The 17,767-nt window shown below is 34.3% G+C and overlaps 1 protein-coding gene across 1 annotated transcript in view; it reads left to right on the top strand.

The window, feature by feature from the left end:
* Positions 1 to 14,732, top strand: part of VAPA (VAMP (vesicle-associated membrane protein)-associated protein A, 33kDa) — a 40,934-nt gene extending 26,202 nt beyond the window's left edge. Inside the window, exons 5-6 of the mRNA XM_004683736.2 lie at positions 8,195 to 8,368; positions 11,417 to 14,732. Of these exons, the coding sequence (XP_004683793.1) occupies positions 8,195 to 8,368; positions 11,417 to 11,575 (333 nt within the window). The 3' untranslated portion in view covers positions 11,576 to 14,732. The remainder of the gene's footprint in view (positions 1 to 8,194; positions 8,369 to 11,416) is intronic.
* Positions 14,733 to 17,767: the final 3,035 nt, after the last annotated feature.

Genomic DNA, 17,767 nt, shown 5'->3' with positions numbered 1-17,767 from the left:
ATGCATACAGAGCCGGGATAGAGGCTAGAGATGCTGGGGCAGTGAGAGGTTTCACCAGAGACATAGTAGGGAGCAGAGTAGGCAGATCCATGAAGTATACTACTTAGAGGAGCAGTGAGTGAGACAGGAGAATTCTGCTGCTCTCTGTGGTTTTAGCTTCCCAGTCAGGGATCGAACATGTGCTGAAGCAGTTTCACAGTGCTGCAGTTTTAACTTGTGCTATCAGAGAGGTCCTGTGGAACCATTTTTAAAGGTCATCACAGTTTAGAGTGGAGAGGTGATTATATAGAGATCAGGTATGTTTAGCTTCCTAGAATACATGGGACAGTCCTCAAAGCAAAGAATTATTTAGTCCAAAATGTCAATAAAATTGCATAATGGTCATGTTCTATTATTCTTTCATTATATTTGTTAGAATACATGTGTAGAGAGAAACTGATGTTCATCTCATATTTAGTTATTCATTCAATGGGAAAGTTGATAAAGACAGGCTTACTATGTATCTATGTATATCTTTTTTTTTTCTACTTACAAGACTTTCAAGAAAAGAGTTGGTCACAAGTCTCCATTTTCTCTTCCCTCCTTTCTGTATTGTTACAAATTCATAGACTGAGGCATTTTTATATTTTATCTCTGTGTAGTTAGTATCATTCTCAGTGCCCAAATTGACTGGAAGGATCTTTTCAAGTTGGTTCCTGAATTTTTTAATCTTAATTTTCTTTAAGACCATATAATGAGATTTTTTTGGGTCCAGACCTGAAATCAGCCATTTCTTTAAGAGGCCCTGGCTTCTTTCACTGGGAGATGATATTTTCAAACCACAGTCTGGGCACTGGGGTAAGTCAGTGACGTTTTGTCAGAATTTCTGTCTTCCATTCTCAACATTAGAATGGAGACTTATTTTTTATGGTAAAATTTTTACAGTAAAATGTCAGGAAGACATAAGATGATGAACAACCTATTTCTTATGGTAGTGATTGCATTTTATGGTTGGTATAGGTTCTTGAAAAATTTGGATGATTCAAATCATGTAAAAATTTAATGCTGATCTTTGCTCAATTACTCTGAATCAGGTGTTCCATATAGCAACTTATATATTGTTAGATTAGCCATTATGATTCTTGTCCATATTTTTAATTGTTTTGAATTCACATTTCAAGCTTTACACATACAATGAGACTTAATATTTCAGTATCTCTTTGAAATTTATATAATTAAAATGTGCAAAATAATTAAAATTTATCATACACAGTATAGATAGATGTTGCTTTAATTAATGTACATGCAAAAAGAAGGGTTAAAACTCACTTGTGTTTCTGTAAGGTACTGTTTTCCAAAGTGTACGATTGTAAAGGACTTGTGGTCAACTGTCTTTGGAAAAATAACTACAAATACTGTTGTCTTCCAATATATAAGTATGCTGCACATTTCCTTATTAAAGGTCGTGAATAAAGAGAATGTTTAACCCAGCAACTCTTTAATTTCTCACAGAATAGCTGGCATTCTGTAAGATACACTTTTGAAATTCTGACTAGTACCACTTAAATTCATTCTTTTGGTGCCTGCATATTCTGTAAGAATATTACTAACTTTGGGGAACTGTATTTAAATTGAGTTCAACTTGGCATAAATCTGCTTCCTTTTGAGTTAGGTGATTTTCTGTTATGTTATTGATTTAATTTTTCCTTTATAGAAAATGTGAAATTTCAGTAACCAAATGATAGAAAACATGTCATAAATATTTCATTATGTGGTAATAAGGCCCTATTAATAATTGTATCATGCCATTTTTATTTCAGTATTGTCTATAAGGTTGACAGAACTGCTTAAAAACCATAGTATTTTTGACTGCATTTATTTATATAAACCCACAAAAACACTTAATATTCTCTATTTTATGTTTATCTATTAGATAAACATAAACAAGAATGAGACTTGTCAGGAAATTAGGGCATTACTGAATCTGTTATGTCTAGGTAAAGTTTGCTAGTGTACTACATATAGTGATAAGCTGCAGTATGAAGCTGAATTCTTGATTCTGACAAACTGATTAAAAATGATCTTCATTCGAGGAAAATAAAACTTAAAAATGGCTATCTTTTATTCAAGTATTGTATTTTTAAATGGGAAAAATAAAAGTATGAAAACTCCATTGGTGATGTATATCTTAAAAAATACCAGAGTTGGCCCTCCCTGGTGGCGCAGCGGGTTAAAGCACTGCACTAAGAAACTAAGCCACTTCCGCATGAGTTCAATTCCCGCCTGCCCCGGAGGTGACCACATGGCGTGGCAGACCTCTCCTGACCCGCCCGCTGCTCCCCTCAGCAGTGTACTTCGTAGGTCTGCCTGTTCTGCTTCCTGCTCTGTCTCTGGTGAATCCTCTCACCCTCTGCATCTCTGGCCTGTACCCCAGTTCTGTACGAATAAATAAATAAATCTTTAAAAAAAAAAAATACCAGAGTACAAAGTATACATTTCAGCTAGTTTAGTGTTTAGTAATGTTGGCTGTATAGTAAATCCTTGATATTTGAACCTTTTTCTGGTTTGCTAATGTTGTAAAAATTATGTTAATTTTAAGCAAAGTTCAAATTTTTTAGTAAGTAGTTGGTGACAGCTTCCCATTCTCAGAATTACATTTTTCTTTGTAGTCTATCTTAGTGTATACAGTCAACTCTTATTATTACGAAATCGAACATCCAATTGAGTGACATTGTTTTTTTAGGATTCAATACAGTTTTATTATTTTGTGATGTTTTATTGCAATATGAAACACTATTATATTCAGTAATTTATTTTTGTTTACTTTTAAGCCTCAACTGTGCTATACATTTTCCAAGTTTCCTTATGTATTACATTTCTTTTATGTCTTCATTTAATATCTGTTGATGTAAGGAAAGCTTTCTAATTTGTCTTAATGAAGACTATAAAGGGCTGTTAAGAATAGGAAATCTCAGAGGTCTTTTGTATAGAGATATTTTCTGTTTAAATCCTTATTTTATGTTGAGACAAAGAACAGATTTGAGAGCAGTACATTTTTTTAAATTTATGCATACAGAACTGGAGTACAGGTCAGAGGTGCAGGGATAGTGAGAGGATTCACCAGAGACAGAGTGGGGTGCAGAATAGGCAGATCGACGAAGTACACTGCTGAGGGATGCAGTGCGAGACAGGAGAGGTCTGCCACACCATGTGGATCACCACCCTGGCAGGGAATCAAACTGGTTCTGAAGGCCAGCTGAGGCCAGGTTCATAGTGCTGTGATTTAACCCGTTTTGCCACCAGGGAGGGCCCAGTACATTTTTAAGATGGTATTTTCTTAGCCACATATAGTCATTTGTATGTCAATAAATACTGAGTCTTCCACCTTTCTATGTAATATTTTTATCTTTATTAGGAGATAGGAAAGGACAACTGTGGAGATAATGTTATGCTAGAAGGTTACATGTGCCTTTAAATTTGTTGGTCTTGAGTGGGGGGGAGAGAATGTGAGAGAAAGTATGTGTGTGTGTGTGTGTGTGTGTGTGTGTTTGAAAGAGAGAGAGAGATAAGGTGTTGGGATTGTTTATTAGATAGAGTTTCATAAATCATTGCTTTTTTTTAAATCTTAAGGTGACAAAAATTTGTTTAACTTAAAAATTACTGAGATTGAGTATTATCAAAGGTAAGGAAATATGAAACACTAATTTTTCAGATATTGACAAGTTTTAATCCTAAATCAAGAGCCACACATTTAGAAGTTACTCATTTTAGGATAACACACAACTAGCTTAAATTTAATAAGGTGTAATACATTTAGTGAATATAATACAATATTTGATCATAGCAAATTTTATTTGGGAAATAACAAAAAGAATTCTGAAAGTTGTGTTTTTTGTTTTGACAGTTATTACCTATTAGTATTGACAGTTATTACCTATTAGTATTATTTTTATGTGTAATTATTTTTAATAGAATAAAATGTGAATACTTTAGAGTTTAGTGATTTCTGTGTTAGTCATTCCCAGTACCATGCAAAAGAAATCAGTTTGGTGTGAATCTGAGAATATGTTTCCCATGCCATCTCAGGGTATAACTCCACCAGGGATTGTTCCAGTTCTCACTTCATTGAACAGCATGAACAACACAGTTGCACCATCTGCCAGTTATAATATGAAGAATGAGCCCAAGGGACTCAGTGTGTTCAAACAGGAGAAGCAGAAGGTTTGTTTTAGGGAGCTAAGAGACATAGGAGTCTACTAATGTTACTGGTTGCATTAATGTAGTTACCTGGTACCTATGTAGTATTTTCAAAATGTAATATGAAGTAGATAGAGTTGAAATCTTCAACTGTTTAAAATTACAGTGTAGCTACAAATCACTTAAAAATCATTTATAGAAATTCTCTATTAAAAAAAAAACATTTAAGCCTTGAGTGGTAACAAATAACATTATAAAGTTTATGTAATTCTTGTCACTAAGATTTTGGGCGTCATATTCTAAAAAAAGTATTTAGCAGCTTATTTGAATAGATTAGTAGACTTACTAGTAAAAGTAGAGCTGGTAAGCAGTTGCTTTCCAGGCAAGTAATTGTGCTTATGCTAAAACAAATAGTTTTAATACTGATGTATATTTTATCAAATACAAATAATGGTGATCCCTCTTTAACTGTCACTGATAGCTATTTCAGTTCCTCAGAATATCACAATTTATGGTCAAATCCCTTAAAATCATAGGAAGAGTTAAACTTAAGGGGTGTGTGTGTGTGTGTACACATATGCGCAGATGCGTGCATACAAGCTTAACATTTAGCATATCAGTAGATAAAGGTGACTTTTTGGTTGTATAATGCGGAATATCCTTTTTACCGTTGTTTGCATACTAGAAACTTCAGGAGCTTTACTATTTGAACAGGTTGCTTATATGTTGATTTGTCTTTGTGGAGAATTATACCTTAAAAAGTAATCTGATTTTAAAAAAAAAAAAGCTAATAGTTTTAAAAATTTTGTGACTTTAGTTATATTCCAGGAAATATGATTCTAAAAGGTAATAAACTGGTTGTTTAATGAGACAAACATTCTATCACCTTATTAATCAGATACAGTCTCTTAATTCCCAGGTTAAGGCTTTAATTATGCCTTTGACCACTTTATGCCATAGTGCTTTGCTTTAGCCTTTGACTCTTATATTTATATCCCTACTCATGAAAGCTACAAGAATGTATTAGTTTTCGTTAAGTCCTTCCTGCAAAAAACTACTTTGCCCTAAATTTTACTTTTCCTCTTCTTTTTCCAATTCCTAGCTTGCTCTTTTTCTAAGGTTATTGAAAAGGAATACAGAAGTAAAATCAACTTATAACTGAAGGAGGGATTACTGCAAATAGGCTGAATAACATAAAATAGTGGAAAGGAAAATAGTGGAAATGTAACAAGATATGGTATATATATGATTTTTTTTGTCTTAATAGTGTGGCCTTGATCTTTTCAGTTTATTCTAAGTTGCAGTGTTATGTTAATATTATGTTATTATTTATCAGTTTCCTAAGAGCTGCAGCATGTTGAATCCCTTAGTTTGCTTGTTTCATGGTTCATGGAACAGTGGATGGTCTGAAACAACTCTGAAGGAACAAGCTGTTTTTCTGAAACCAAATTTCACTAATGGAACTCCTGAATGAATTGAATCATACATTTAAAGTTAATACCATTTAAAGTTATAGCAGCCTAGTGTTTTCCATCAGGCTTTTCAGATTGTTACTACAAGAGTGATCATCTTTATCCCCCTCTCTCCTCTAACCCCCTAGCAAAATTAGGTTATATAAGCTTGTATTTTAAATATATGTAAATAAATTTCAGCAATGCTATGTATGTTGATTAGTTTGTAGGAGGCTTAAATATTCTGTGAAAAACTATTATTCTCTGTAACTTGATTCATGATTCATTTGGCTCATTTTTGCAGTGTGTTTAAGCTTCACTTTCTCTTGCATTCTAGTTTTATTTTTGTGTTACACACAAATTTGTTATGATACTTTTTGTTGTAAGAGCCTTATAGCAACATTAAGAAAATTTTTAATTAAAAAGTAAGGTGTTTAATTATATTTAAATGTAAGTATTTAAAAATTATGTATTTAAAAATGAGTATTTGCTCCCATTTAAAATCACAAAGTATGGGTAGCTACCTTTCATTTGTTTAATAATATGAAGTGCTTAATTTTTGATAAGGCACAGTGTAGAAAGTTTACAACATAGAATGTACATTTAAACGAGTAAAGGAAGATAAAAATGGTCTATGTATGCTGAGTTTATAAAATGTGTATATGAAAAAATATTGGAAGGCATTATAATGGATGCGTTGGATTGATGAGACAGTGGAAGGTTATTTCCTCTTACAATTCTAAATTTCCTAAAATTTCAAGAATATTTAAAAATAAGCCAGTTTTTAATGAGATGATTTTTCATTTTAATTTTTTTACTTGTTGGCTTTAGGTATATTGTTGGTATCATCTCTTACCTTCGTGGTTTGCTTTCTAGTAAAATATTCATTTCCTAATTCTTGACTAAAACTTAGAGATTCCTCAGTTGCCTTATTATTGACTATTGCCTTTGTCTGTATGGAGGAAGGCAGGATGCTACCCTCATTTTCAAAATTTGGACTTGTTGTAGTTTGGAATTTGAACTTGGCTTAGAAAATTATTTTGAAATAAGTTCTAGTTGCTGTTAAGAGAATCAGAAAGAATACTGACAGAACAAAATATATCTGATACATTTTTATTAATAGAGATGGGATTGAGGGGGGAGGACAAGAGTAAAGAATGAGAGCTAGCAAGAGAAAAATTCAGAAGGAAATTGAAGTAGGCTTCTTAACCCTTCATAACTGTGCAGCTTATGTAGAAATGCTTGAATGTTGACAAATAAATATATAGTGTTTTATGTTACAACATATTAACTTTATTGTAACACTGTTATAACCTCATAACATTATTATAACCTTATTATAACATTTTAATATTTACTTAATGATTGAGGCATAGTGATCACATTCCCTTCATAAGAAATAATGGTATTCCCTTTTGAACAGTTATTTATATTTGATACATAGTAGGGAACTGGGATGGTGTGGTAAGGTGTACGCTCATCGTACTAATGAGTCTGAGATATGACATTGTTGATTTTGGAAATGTTTTTGTTAGAAGTTTAAAACCTATTAATAAAGCAGTTTATATCTCTCTTTACCTAAAGCAAAATTACTAGCATGTGCATTTTTAATTAAAAAGATTTGTTTCACCAGATTGTTATGTTGTGTATGATGGTATAAATTATGATAGGGAGAAGGATATTGAGGCATTTTAGACCACATGCTCTGGAATACTTAGGCACTGCCCTAGGTAATTTTATCTTCATGAGTTTGCCACTACTTTCAAATAGGTAAGTGTAAGTTTCAAATAGGTAAGAATTCAGATTTTGGGGCTCATAGTATATTAAAACTGCCATTGTGATTCCATATTGAATCTTATAAATTGTTACTAATTATTTGAAAGGAATTATTGATATTTAATATGATGGATTTAACGCCCATCCTCTTATATTTTGTTCTGACATATTTGTGTTAATTATCTTCTTCCTTTCAACATTTATATCCTTCAGTTATTCCCCTTCTCCCCCCCCCCGCCCCAATAGTTTTTCTTTAAGTGTTTTTCTTAGGAAATCACACATAATTTCATTGGCTTGATTCCAGTAACACCCCCTACCCACCAGAACCTGAAAATGATCTTTATATTTGGGGTTTGGTTGGTAGAGATCTTTTAACATATTTCTGTTGAATAACTGTGGTGGGTCATAGTGCTAAGTTTAGGGATGATTAGGGAAATGACTCTTGCTCTTCAGTCTTTGAAATGTCAGATACATTATTATGGTATATGATAAGTTCTATGCTAGAGGTAAGTGCAAAGGGTTAGAGTAGAGGAGGAAGTGGGATGCTTATTTTGACTTACTGCTGACATTTACTTACTTTAGTCATTCTAAAATTGTTGACAGATGACCATTTTTTTAAATTTATTTTTTATGTATTAAACATAAATGAAGAACCTTACTAATGAAACGGAAATTTGTCAAAGCTTTTCATTTAGATACCTTTTTAAAAAGAATTACATGGAATTTAAAGTTTGTTTAAAAGCTATAAAGGAGATTGGGTCAGTTAAATTCTCCGTATCTTTGTAATACAGAATGACATGGAGCCTAGCAAAGCTGTTCCACTAAATGCATCTAAACAAGATGGACCCATGCCAAAACCGCATAGTGTTTCACTCAATGATACTGAAACAAGGAAACTCATGGAGGAGTGTAAAAGACTTCAGGGAGAAATGATGAAACTATCAGAAGAAAATCGACACCTGAGAGTAAGTTCTTTGAAAAGTAGTTGGTTTAAATGAAGGCGTAGAATATGTGAACATTGTTAGTCCATCATACCATTTTTAAAATTTAACCTTGGTTAATTCTTTCACCTCTCCAATTTGGTTATGTCTTGGCCTTTGCTTTCCACTCTTTAATTTTAGTTTTTTCCCAGGATTTTTATATTACCTGCAAATTCCTTTCCTAGAAAGTGTGTCCTAGTGCTCTGTCCTGTGGCATTCTAGCTTCCTCTCTTGTTCATACTAAAACCTTCACATTCTGTTCCCTGGTTATATGAACTGCCCTGAACAGTGCTGTTTCATATGGGCATTTGCTAGTCTTAATGGGACTATTTTATATTCGGATGTAGTTATTTTGAGATTTGCTGAGTGTAAAGTACACACTGTTTTCTTAGACTTAGTATAAAAACTAATATTTCAAATAGATGTATATTGAAATATTAAGTTGGCTATGTTGAATCACATCAAGTATATTATTGAACTTAATCTTATTGAAAAACTTAGAATTAATTGATAGCATTTGTTTGAAACTCATTGCGCTTGTGGACAGCATTGTTTGGGTGAGAAGTCTCTCTATTAGGATCCCATTTTTGCTTTAGCTTAAAATTTAAGTACTTTCCTGTGACTGGAATGCCCTGAGATCCTGTTCTCCTCTCTACACAGTGCATACATACACTGCTATTTGTTACTCAGTGCTCTGTTCTTACCATCTCTTCAGTATAACTTTTTTCTTGTACTCTTTCCTTCCCAGAAAAAAAGAAAAATGGTTTTTATATGTTATTTCCTTTGTGTTTCCATTGTACCTCTTGCATTTCCCTACCTCTGTTTGTTGGAAGTCTTTCCCCTTTAAGTGGGGATTTGTTCCCTTGGAGATATATGGATGCATCTTTGCATTTATATCACATGCATATTTCAGTGACTGGATGGTTGAGGTGAATGAGGACTAATGTAACTATATGTGGAATCATTATTTGTTTGCCTTTGATAAGTAAATACTTACTTTAAGAACTGAATACCTCTAAATTACTTTTAAAGGCTTAATTTGAAGCTTTTTGTATCAAAGTAGATACATAAATGAAAATAAGCTAAACTAAGGGACTTAATCTACATTTGATTATTCCTTTTGTTAAATCTATATAGGAAGTATCCCTAAATCAAAGGTGCTATATCTTGAGTTGACTTGGTTTTAATAATTTTTCTGGGTACCTCTTCATATTCCGTAGTATACCCCTTTGAATGTCCCTCAAATACCACCCTGCCCCTTTCTGGATAGTGGAGAGAATATCTTCATTTCACACATCCACATACCATTGCTTTTGTAAAGGAGGTATTCTTTGTTACTTTTAATTTATCTATCATAACTTCCATAGGTTCTGAGGAACCTATTGTTCTTTGAAAGATGTGCCTCTTAGTGTGCTCAGTGGATTTGTTCAAAATTCCCTGTCTCTTGGGAGGCAGGGAAGTGGAAGTGCTAGCAATGCTATAGGTGGGGCAGGACTGGAAAATAGAATTGCTGGGAGAGAGTTAAGTGAGACTTGATTCCTGGTCTGTATAGGCAGGTTTCCTATAGGAGATGATCTTTAAAAAATCATTCTGCTGTTTAAAAGAGGGAAACATAGCAGGAACTCTTCAGAATTAACTTTTTTGTAATCTTTTAGCATTTCATATTTAAGTCCCACCTTGATTGCCAAATTAACTTTCTTGAGCTTGTTTTGACACTGCCCCATTTTATTTCTCTAGTCCTGTGATTCTTAACCTGATTGTGCTTCTAACTCTCAGTGAATTATTTAAAAATAAACATGTTCAGGGCCTCCCCGCAATCCTAAGTGAATCAGAATCCCTAGAACATTTTTTTTTTTTTAAATCATTGTTGGGATTAAGAAATGTCGCTTTTCCCACACAGGACTAATTAGCATGATGGTTTTACTCCACAAACTAGAAAATCTGGTAATACAAATAAAACATAAACACACTAGAGGAATCATTTTGAGGACATATAAATTAGTTTGCACTGAGGAAGTAAAAGTATGTTCTGCCATTCATGCTGTTGACATGGTGGACACATGTTAAGGCAGCTGATTAGGTCTCAGTATTATTCCCAATCATACTGTAGCTGGTAAAGTCAGAATAACTTGCTTTGAGTGACTATTGCCTTTTTATTGAGAAACTTTGCATATATTCTTGACTGTCAAGAAACTTACCTTTGTGAAACTATCAGTAAGAACAAAGCAGCTAGTTTGTGTCTGGAAGATGAAATGCTACGTCACTTCAGTGCAGAGCAGTGACTTCTATTTTCAGTTCGGGTGTAGAGTTTCAGATATGGGAAGATGTTGTATACAACTGTATACATCTATTGTAATCAATAGTTTTGGAAGAAATAGGATTCTTTGTCTACTTGCAGTACAGATCTCTGTCCACCCTTTACACAAAGCTTTTCTACTAATACATAAACACTTATTGAAACTTCTCCTGAATTTCCTTCTTCCACCAAATTGTATAAAGTTCTGTCTCTTCTGTGAGATGCTTACATCCATACCTTTTCTGTGTGGGTGCTTGGCTACAAGTGAACTTCACTGTCAGAATGCATGTTTGATTCTTTTACTGTAGACCACCTTGGAAATAAATGTATGCATAGAGCTCTAATTGCACTGATTTTAGTAAATATATTTATATATTATTTTGTGTAAATATACAATACTTGACTTTTCAGTTTTTTAAGGGATATATTTCTCAGCTCCAGTTTTTAAAATCAACATTATTAAGGTATAGTTTACATTCCATAAAGACATCCCATGTGATATGTACAGCTTAGTGATTTTTAGTCCACTTTTAGAATTGTACAGCCACCATTAGAATCTGGTGTGAGAATGTTTTCATCATCCTGGAAGGTTCTCTTAAGCTGCTTAGCAATTGATCTCTGTTCCTATATCCAGCCATACACATATTGATCTGCTTTCTGTCTGTAATTTTTAGCTCATTAGTCTTACTGCATATTTGTTTTTTAAAACCTCTTTCTGTGCATATATTTTTTTCTAGGATGAAGGCTTAAGGCTCAGAAAGGTAGCACATTCGGATAAACCTGGATCAACCTCAACTGCTTCCTTCAGAGATAATGTCACCAGTCCTCTTCCTTCACTTCTTGTTGTAATTGCAGCCATTTTCATTGGATTCTTTCTAGGGAAATTCATCTTGTAGAGTGAAGCATGCAGAGTGCTACTACTACTACTACTACTTTTTTTTTTCCTTTCTCTTGACCAGAAAAGATTTGTTTACCTACCATTTCATTGGTAGTATGGCCCACGGTGACCATTTTTTTGTGTGTGTGTGTACAGCGTCATATAGGCTTTGCCTTTAATGATCTCTTACGGTTAGAAAACAATACAAACTGTTCGGCTACTGGACAAATTGTATATTACCAGATCATCACTAGCAGATGTCAGTTGCACATTGAGTCCTTTATGAAATTCATAAATAAAGAATTGTTCTTTCTTTGTGGTTTTAATAAGAGTTCAAGAATTGTTCAGAGTCTTGTAAATGTTATTTTAATAATCCCTTTAAATTTTATCTGTTGCTGTTACCTCTTGAAATATGATTTATTTAGATTGCTAATCCCACTCATTCAGGAAATGCCAAGAGGTATTCTGTGGGGGAATTGGTGCCTCTTACCATGTAAATTTTCTCCTTTACCTTTGCTAATATCATGGCAGAATTTTTCTTATCCCTTGTGAGGCAGTTGTTGACTGAGTTTTTCATCCTTACAATCCTGTCCCATGGTATTTAACATTAAAAAAAAAAATAAAACTGTTAACAGATTCTTGCTCGATAGCTTGTTTGTGTCTGTCTTGTCATTAGATGGGGATACCAGGGAGTCTCCTATATGGTAATTTGGAATTTATACTGCATAATTTACGCACATTTAAACCATTTTGGATATTAATAGTATTTGTAGCTAAATGTCCTCAATCTAGTAAAGAAAGGAATTGATTAAATTTCAAGCTACTTTTGGCATTTTGGAAGATCATAAGCAATTTGTCTTAAAGATAATACGAAAAAAAGAGTAAATACCATGAGAATAAAAACGCTGTAATTTTGGTCACTTTATGTGTATACCTTGTGGCTATTGTGTTTGATTTACCCCCTTCTTAACAGTTTCTCTTATTTTTAGTATCTCAAGGAAGATTAATTTTCTTTTGTTCTAGTCAAGTGGTTTTCAACCAGCCTAGTAATTCTTCCTACTCAATTTAAGACTCAAAAGTAAATTTCCGTTATGGAAATTTGGTATTTACTGAGCAAGCCTTGTGAATTTTTCTTTCTGAAAAATTACTTTATTCTTTGCAAATCTGCTAAATTTTGTGAGTCACATTCTTAGTATAAATATTCAGTAGAGGGCCTGATACTTTCCTGCACTTAGTCTCTTATGTTTTCACTTACTTCATTTGTCCTAGCATAGAAAATTTTGAAACCAGAGACAATATATTCAGTTTTTTTACTGAGTACCGTCTATATGACTACAAGGAATTTTGATTTCTGAGAGTATGTGTTGGTTTCATAAGAGATGTACTTCTGTCTAAAAGGGAAATTGGACTTTGGGACTAGATGTGGTGCAGTAAAGTGTTAGGCCCAGATCTGTGTATACACTTTATTAATGAAACGATCTAAAATTTTGTTGCCTTTTTTAAGTATGTTTTGAATTTGTCAGATCATATGTATTATGTCAATTGTGTTTTATGGTATCTTATAAAACCTCTTGCTTGTGTGTAAAAGTTACTGAAAAAACACAAGTAATGCCTATCCATTACAGCATGCTGTTGCAGGTAATGTTTCTGTTGTATGCTTTACATTCGTAACCCTCTCGGCCCCATCTTTTTTTCCTTGATAACTGGAAAAGCATGCAAAAAAAGTCTTTGATTTTTATCCCATAAATTCAGAATCACTGATTCCTTGGCTTGAAGCTTTCTATATAATTGACATTGGTGATAAGCATCAAGCTTGAGATTTTCATAGCTATCCTCTAAAAAAATTTAAGATCTCAGACATTTAGTAAAGTCCCGTTTTATGGGAATGTTCTTTAGAATTTATTTTGTTCATCCTCCCTTTTAGTTGTTGAAGAATCTGAGACTTTTACAAGGGTTAAGGGAACTTTCCCTGTATCTTGCAGGTAGGTAAAGGCAGAGCTGGAAATAGAAATTTGCTCTCTTGACTAGCTCAGTGGTAACTTTGTAGAAAAAGAAAATTGTCTTAATTTGACATGACAAATGAGTATAAGATGCTATTTAAAAAGTCTGAAATTTCCTATCATAAGATTGTATTATGGGACTACTATTGAACAATCCTATGTTTTGGTGTTTAGGGTAGAAATCCCCCTACCTCCCACCACGGGTAATAAACATGATTTGCAATGTACTTTACGAAATGCATTATACAGTAGTTGGTTTTGAGATAGATTGTAGTCTGGGTAACATCTGCAAAATAAAGTGTACATGGGCTTCTTAGTGTTTACATATTGGGAGATGGTCTGATTGTATAGGAGACTTGATTCTTTTTAATTGCTGTATAAAATGTGATCAGATTATTTTACTACAATCGTTACTTTAAAAGTCCAGTTGTATTAATTGACTGATAATATATAGATTAAATTGTTTGTCTTCATTCCTCCCATGTTTAGAGATTTTTGCTTTGTCTGCCTGCTTACTTGTATATGTAAGCATGAGGGAAATATACTGTTGCTAATATGAAATCACAATTGAGTAACTAAGGCCTTAAGTTCATTATGTGACGCTAAATGCACTACCTTCCTTCATTCTCTTTATAACTCTAATGTACCTTAACTTTACCCATTCTTGTATTTACCACAAACAAATTTAAGAACTGTATTCTGAGTGTGGTATGTTATCTTAAAAAAAAAAAAAAAAAGACACTTGGAAAAAAATATGTATCAAAATCAGAAAATTCTGGTCAAAGAAAAGTAATACTTTCAAGTATCTTACAGCTCAGGAGTTCTCCAAAATTGATACCTGTTATGGGAATTACCTTTGGATTGTAAACATACAAAATATACACTTTGAAAACAAGTTTTATCAGTAAGGGAAAAAAGAAAACAAAGGGTATATCCCCAAGTTGTGATCTTCTGCCCCTTTGAAAGCATTAAAGTAACAGATTTCCTAGAGTGGTGCACCTTCCTACTCTGGTTTTTGGTTTGTGCATAGATTTTCAAGTCCACCTTTCGGAGAGTTAGGGAAAGATCATGTTTACCGTATGAAAAAACAAGATATAAGAAGGTAAATGATCTTTATTTTCTAGCTTTCAAAGGAAATTAAACTATGCGTGAATAAATAAAATGTTTAAAAATGTGGTGAAGTGTCATATTCCTTTTCCAAAGACAAAGGTGTTTGATTTCAACAGATCATGATGTTTTTATGTTTATATTCTATCAAGTAGTAGCCAGTCATTGACTGGGACTTGAGTGCTTTTGGCAGCTGGTGTTGGCTTGTGATGTAGAGGTTGAAGTCCTCTATTAGGAATTGAGGGCAGCTGGATTTTTCAGTGGCATATTTGATGACCCTTTGTTAGTAGAAGCCTTGCTCAGTCTACCAAGGGACTAATACAAAATTGCAACATTCATCCTTGAAAATTTTATCTACTTTGCTGATTGTAGAAATAAAGTATGTTAGAGAATTTGAGAAATGACTATAAAAAATGTGAAGCCCTTCCCATCTAACAGTTTCGATGAACATTTTATTTCCTTTTAATATTAATGGTCTTTAAGCATAATCATAATGTTGCATACAATTTTTTCCAGTTGATCATTTTACTGTACACCACAAATGACTGAAATAACTTACTACAATCATTACTGTGACATAATGGCTTTTTTAATGTAAAGCATGCTTAACTGTGTAATTCCCTTTCTAATTATGCGTGCCCTCCTATCACCACACTTATTTACAAACTCAGTTGCAGGTAACTTTTAAGAGAGCTTTTTTCCTTAAACAGTGATAACTCAAAAATATTAAACCAAAGCAGTGTTTATCATGGCTTAAAAGGTCTGGAATAGTGCTTTTAAAGCTCCAGTGATTCGTTTTTACATGTAAAGCCAGGAAACAAAGATGTTTAAATGCCAAAGCCTGAAAAGATAGGATGTAAATCTGTTACAGGGCAGGGAGACAGGGGTACCTCTGAACCCCCAAACCTGCCTTCTCTAAATAGGTTCTGCCATCCTCTGCAGCAAGACAAAACATGACCTTTAATGGAAGGGAACTTTAATACAATGAGAGTACAATATACAAATGACAGAATACAGTTTATAAATCAAACTCCCCAAATTACCCATCCCTTGTGGGTTAAAGTCTACCCAAAGGGGATTGGCCCAAAGCATACCATAAGTCTAAAGTACCGTCCAGTAGGGACCTGTGAAAAACAGAAATGGCCAGATAAGTATAGAGGAAGAGAGCAAAATCAAATTAAGATAAATGCTGTTATAGTTAACCTCCCCCTGGGTCTCAGATCTGTTCCAACCACACCAGGACCAAGAAGCAGCAAGCAGAGTTCTTCACCTGTAGAGACAGGTGTACCTCCCTCAGGTCTCCTCCTGGCTCTATCCTGCTTGCTTTCTCTTCAGCTTCCTCTCCAGATTCCTCTCTTCTCAGGTCCACCCTCCTTTTGGGTGGGACAGGGAACCTGGAACCTACCCTTTTTCCTGGGGACCACACTTAAAAATCTAACAGGGTAGGGATTGCTGAAGTCACTCAAGTATTGCAAGAGTGTCTATAAAATTAGGGATCTGAGAACACCAATACACTTTATGTGTGTGTGTGTGTGTGTGTGTATATATATATGTATATATATATATATATTTTACATCATTGTGTATCCTATAAAGTTCCCACCACCACTACACCTGTGAACCATCACCATAGTCCCTTGTGCTTTTCTCTCCCGTTTTGATTCCTTTTCCTCCTATTCTCTCACAGAATGTCTCAGATTGATGGTTGTGTACTTTTGTTCTTTTGATATTTTTTTTTTAACTGATTATTTGGTTCCCCTATATTCCTCCTATGAGTGAAACCATTAAATATTTTTCTTTTCCTTCTGGCTTATTTCACTGGAGATGAAATCATGTTACTTCTAGCTCCCACCATGTTACTGCGAGTGGCATAAGTTTATTTTGGCGAAAATGTGGATTGAGTTTTACGGGATTTGCTTGTTAATTAGCCACTTTGTTAATTACCACCTAAGATTTATTTTTTCCTCATTTCTCGCAAGTGTAAGATCATTTCAGGATATTTATCACTGAGTCAGGTTTTTCTTTTCAAGGTTGGTTTGTTTATGCTTACAGAACTGGGGTACAGACCAGAGGTGCAGGGGCAGTGAGAGGATTCATCAGAGACAGTGGGGAGCAGAGCAGGCAGATTGACAAAGTTCAATGCTGAGGGGAGCAGTGGGCGGGTCAGGAGAGGTGTGCCATGCCATGTGGGTCAGCTCCCTGGCTGCCTGGGATCAAACTCCTGCTGCAGTAGCTTCAGAGAACTTAATAATGCGGCACTTTAACCCCTAGCGCCACCAGGGAGAGCCTGAGTCAGGTATTTTTAGGTCAACTCAATTACTCTGTGTCCAGATCCTATTAAATAGTTGCTGTTCTGATCTCCATTGTATGAAAGGGGGAAACAGCTTAAAACACTCAAGTTTACACAGCTTTAAGTAACAGGGCAGGTGTTGGAAGAATGCTGAGATGATATTCCAAGTAATTGAAATTTGTTTTACATTCCTGATAAACTACTCATTTTAGTACATTGTTTCAAGAAGTAGAGGTGGCCTTTGGTGGCACAGCGGTTAAAGCATAGAACTGCAGTCTAGCTGCAGCTGCTTCAGTGCCAGGTGGATCCCTGCCCCAGAGCTGATCCATATGGTGCAGTAGACAGCTCCTGCCTTGCCCGCTGCTTGCCTCAGCAGTGTACTTTGTCAGTTGGCCTGTTCTGCCCCCACTCTGTCTCTGGTGAATCCTCTCACTGCCCCTGCTCCTCTGGCCTGTACTCCAGCTCTGTGTGCATAAATACAATACATCTTTTAAAAAAAAAATAAGTTAGGAGTTAAAAGAGTTTCAGTACAGCTTCTCTCTTCCTCCCCCCTCATTACTACCCCCCTTCCCCTGTGGGTTAGATGCAAACTTGCTTTTGCTTTGTGTGCTACTTTAACCCAAAGTGTATGTTATTAAGTGTATATAGTATGTATAAATTTATGAGGGTATAAAGTACTATTTCACCTGAAAAATTCCACTTATATTTGAGAATCAAAGGAAAGTTTTCTGCAACTTGTTTGGATGCGTTTGTTTTTTATGGATTTAATTGTAATAAAATTTAGATTTTGTTTCATAAGTTTAATCATGTTTAA

Source organism: Condylura cristata, unplaced genomic scaffold, assembly GCF_000260355.1.
Source record: "Condylura cristata isolate star-nosed mole 26May11 unplaced genomic scaffold, ConCri1.0 scaffold00016, whole genome shotgun sequence".
NCBI classification, from domain to species: domain Eukaryota; kingdom Metazoa; phylum Chordata; class Mammalia; order Eulipotyphla; family Talpidae; genus Condylura; species Condylura cristata.
Note: the sequence above shows the minus strand (reverse complement) of the source record. Positions and strands in the feature narration are given on the sequence as shown.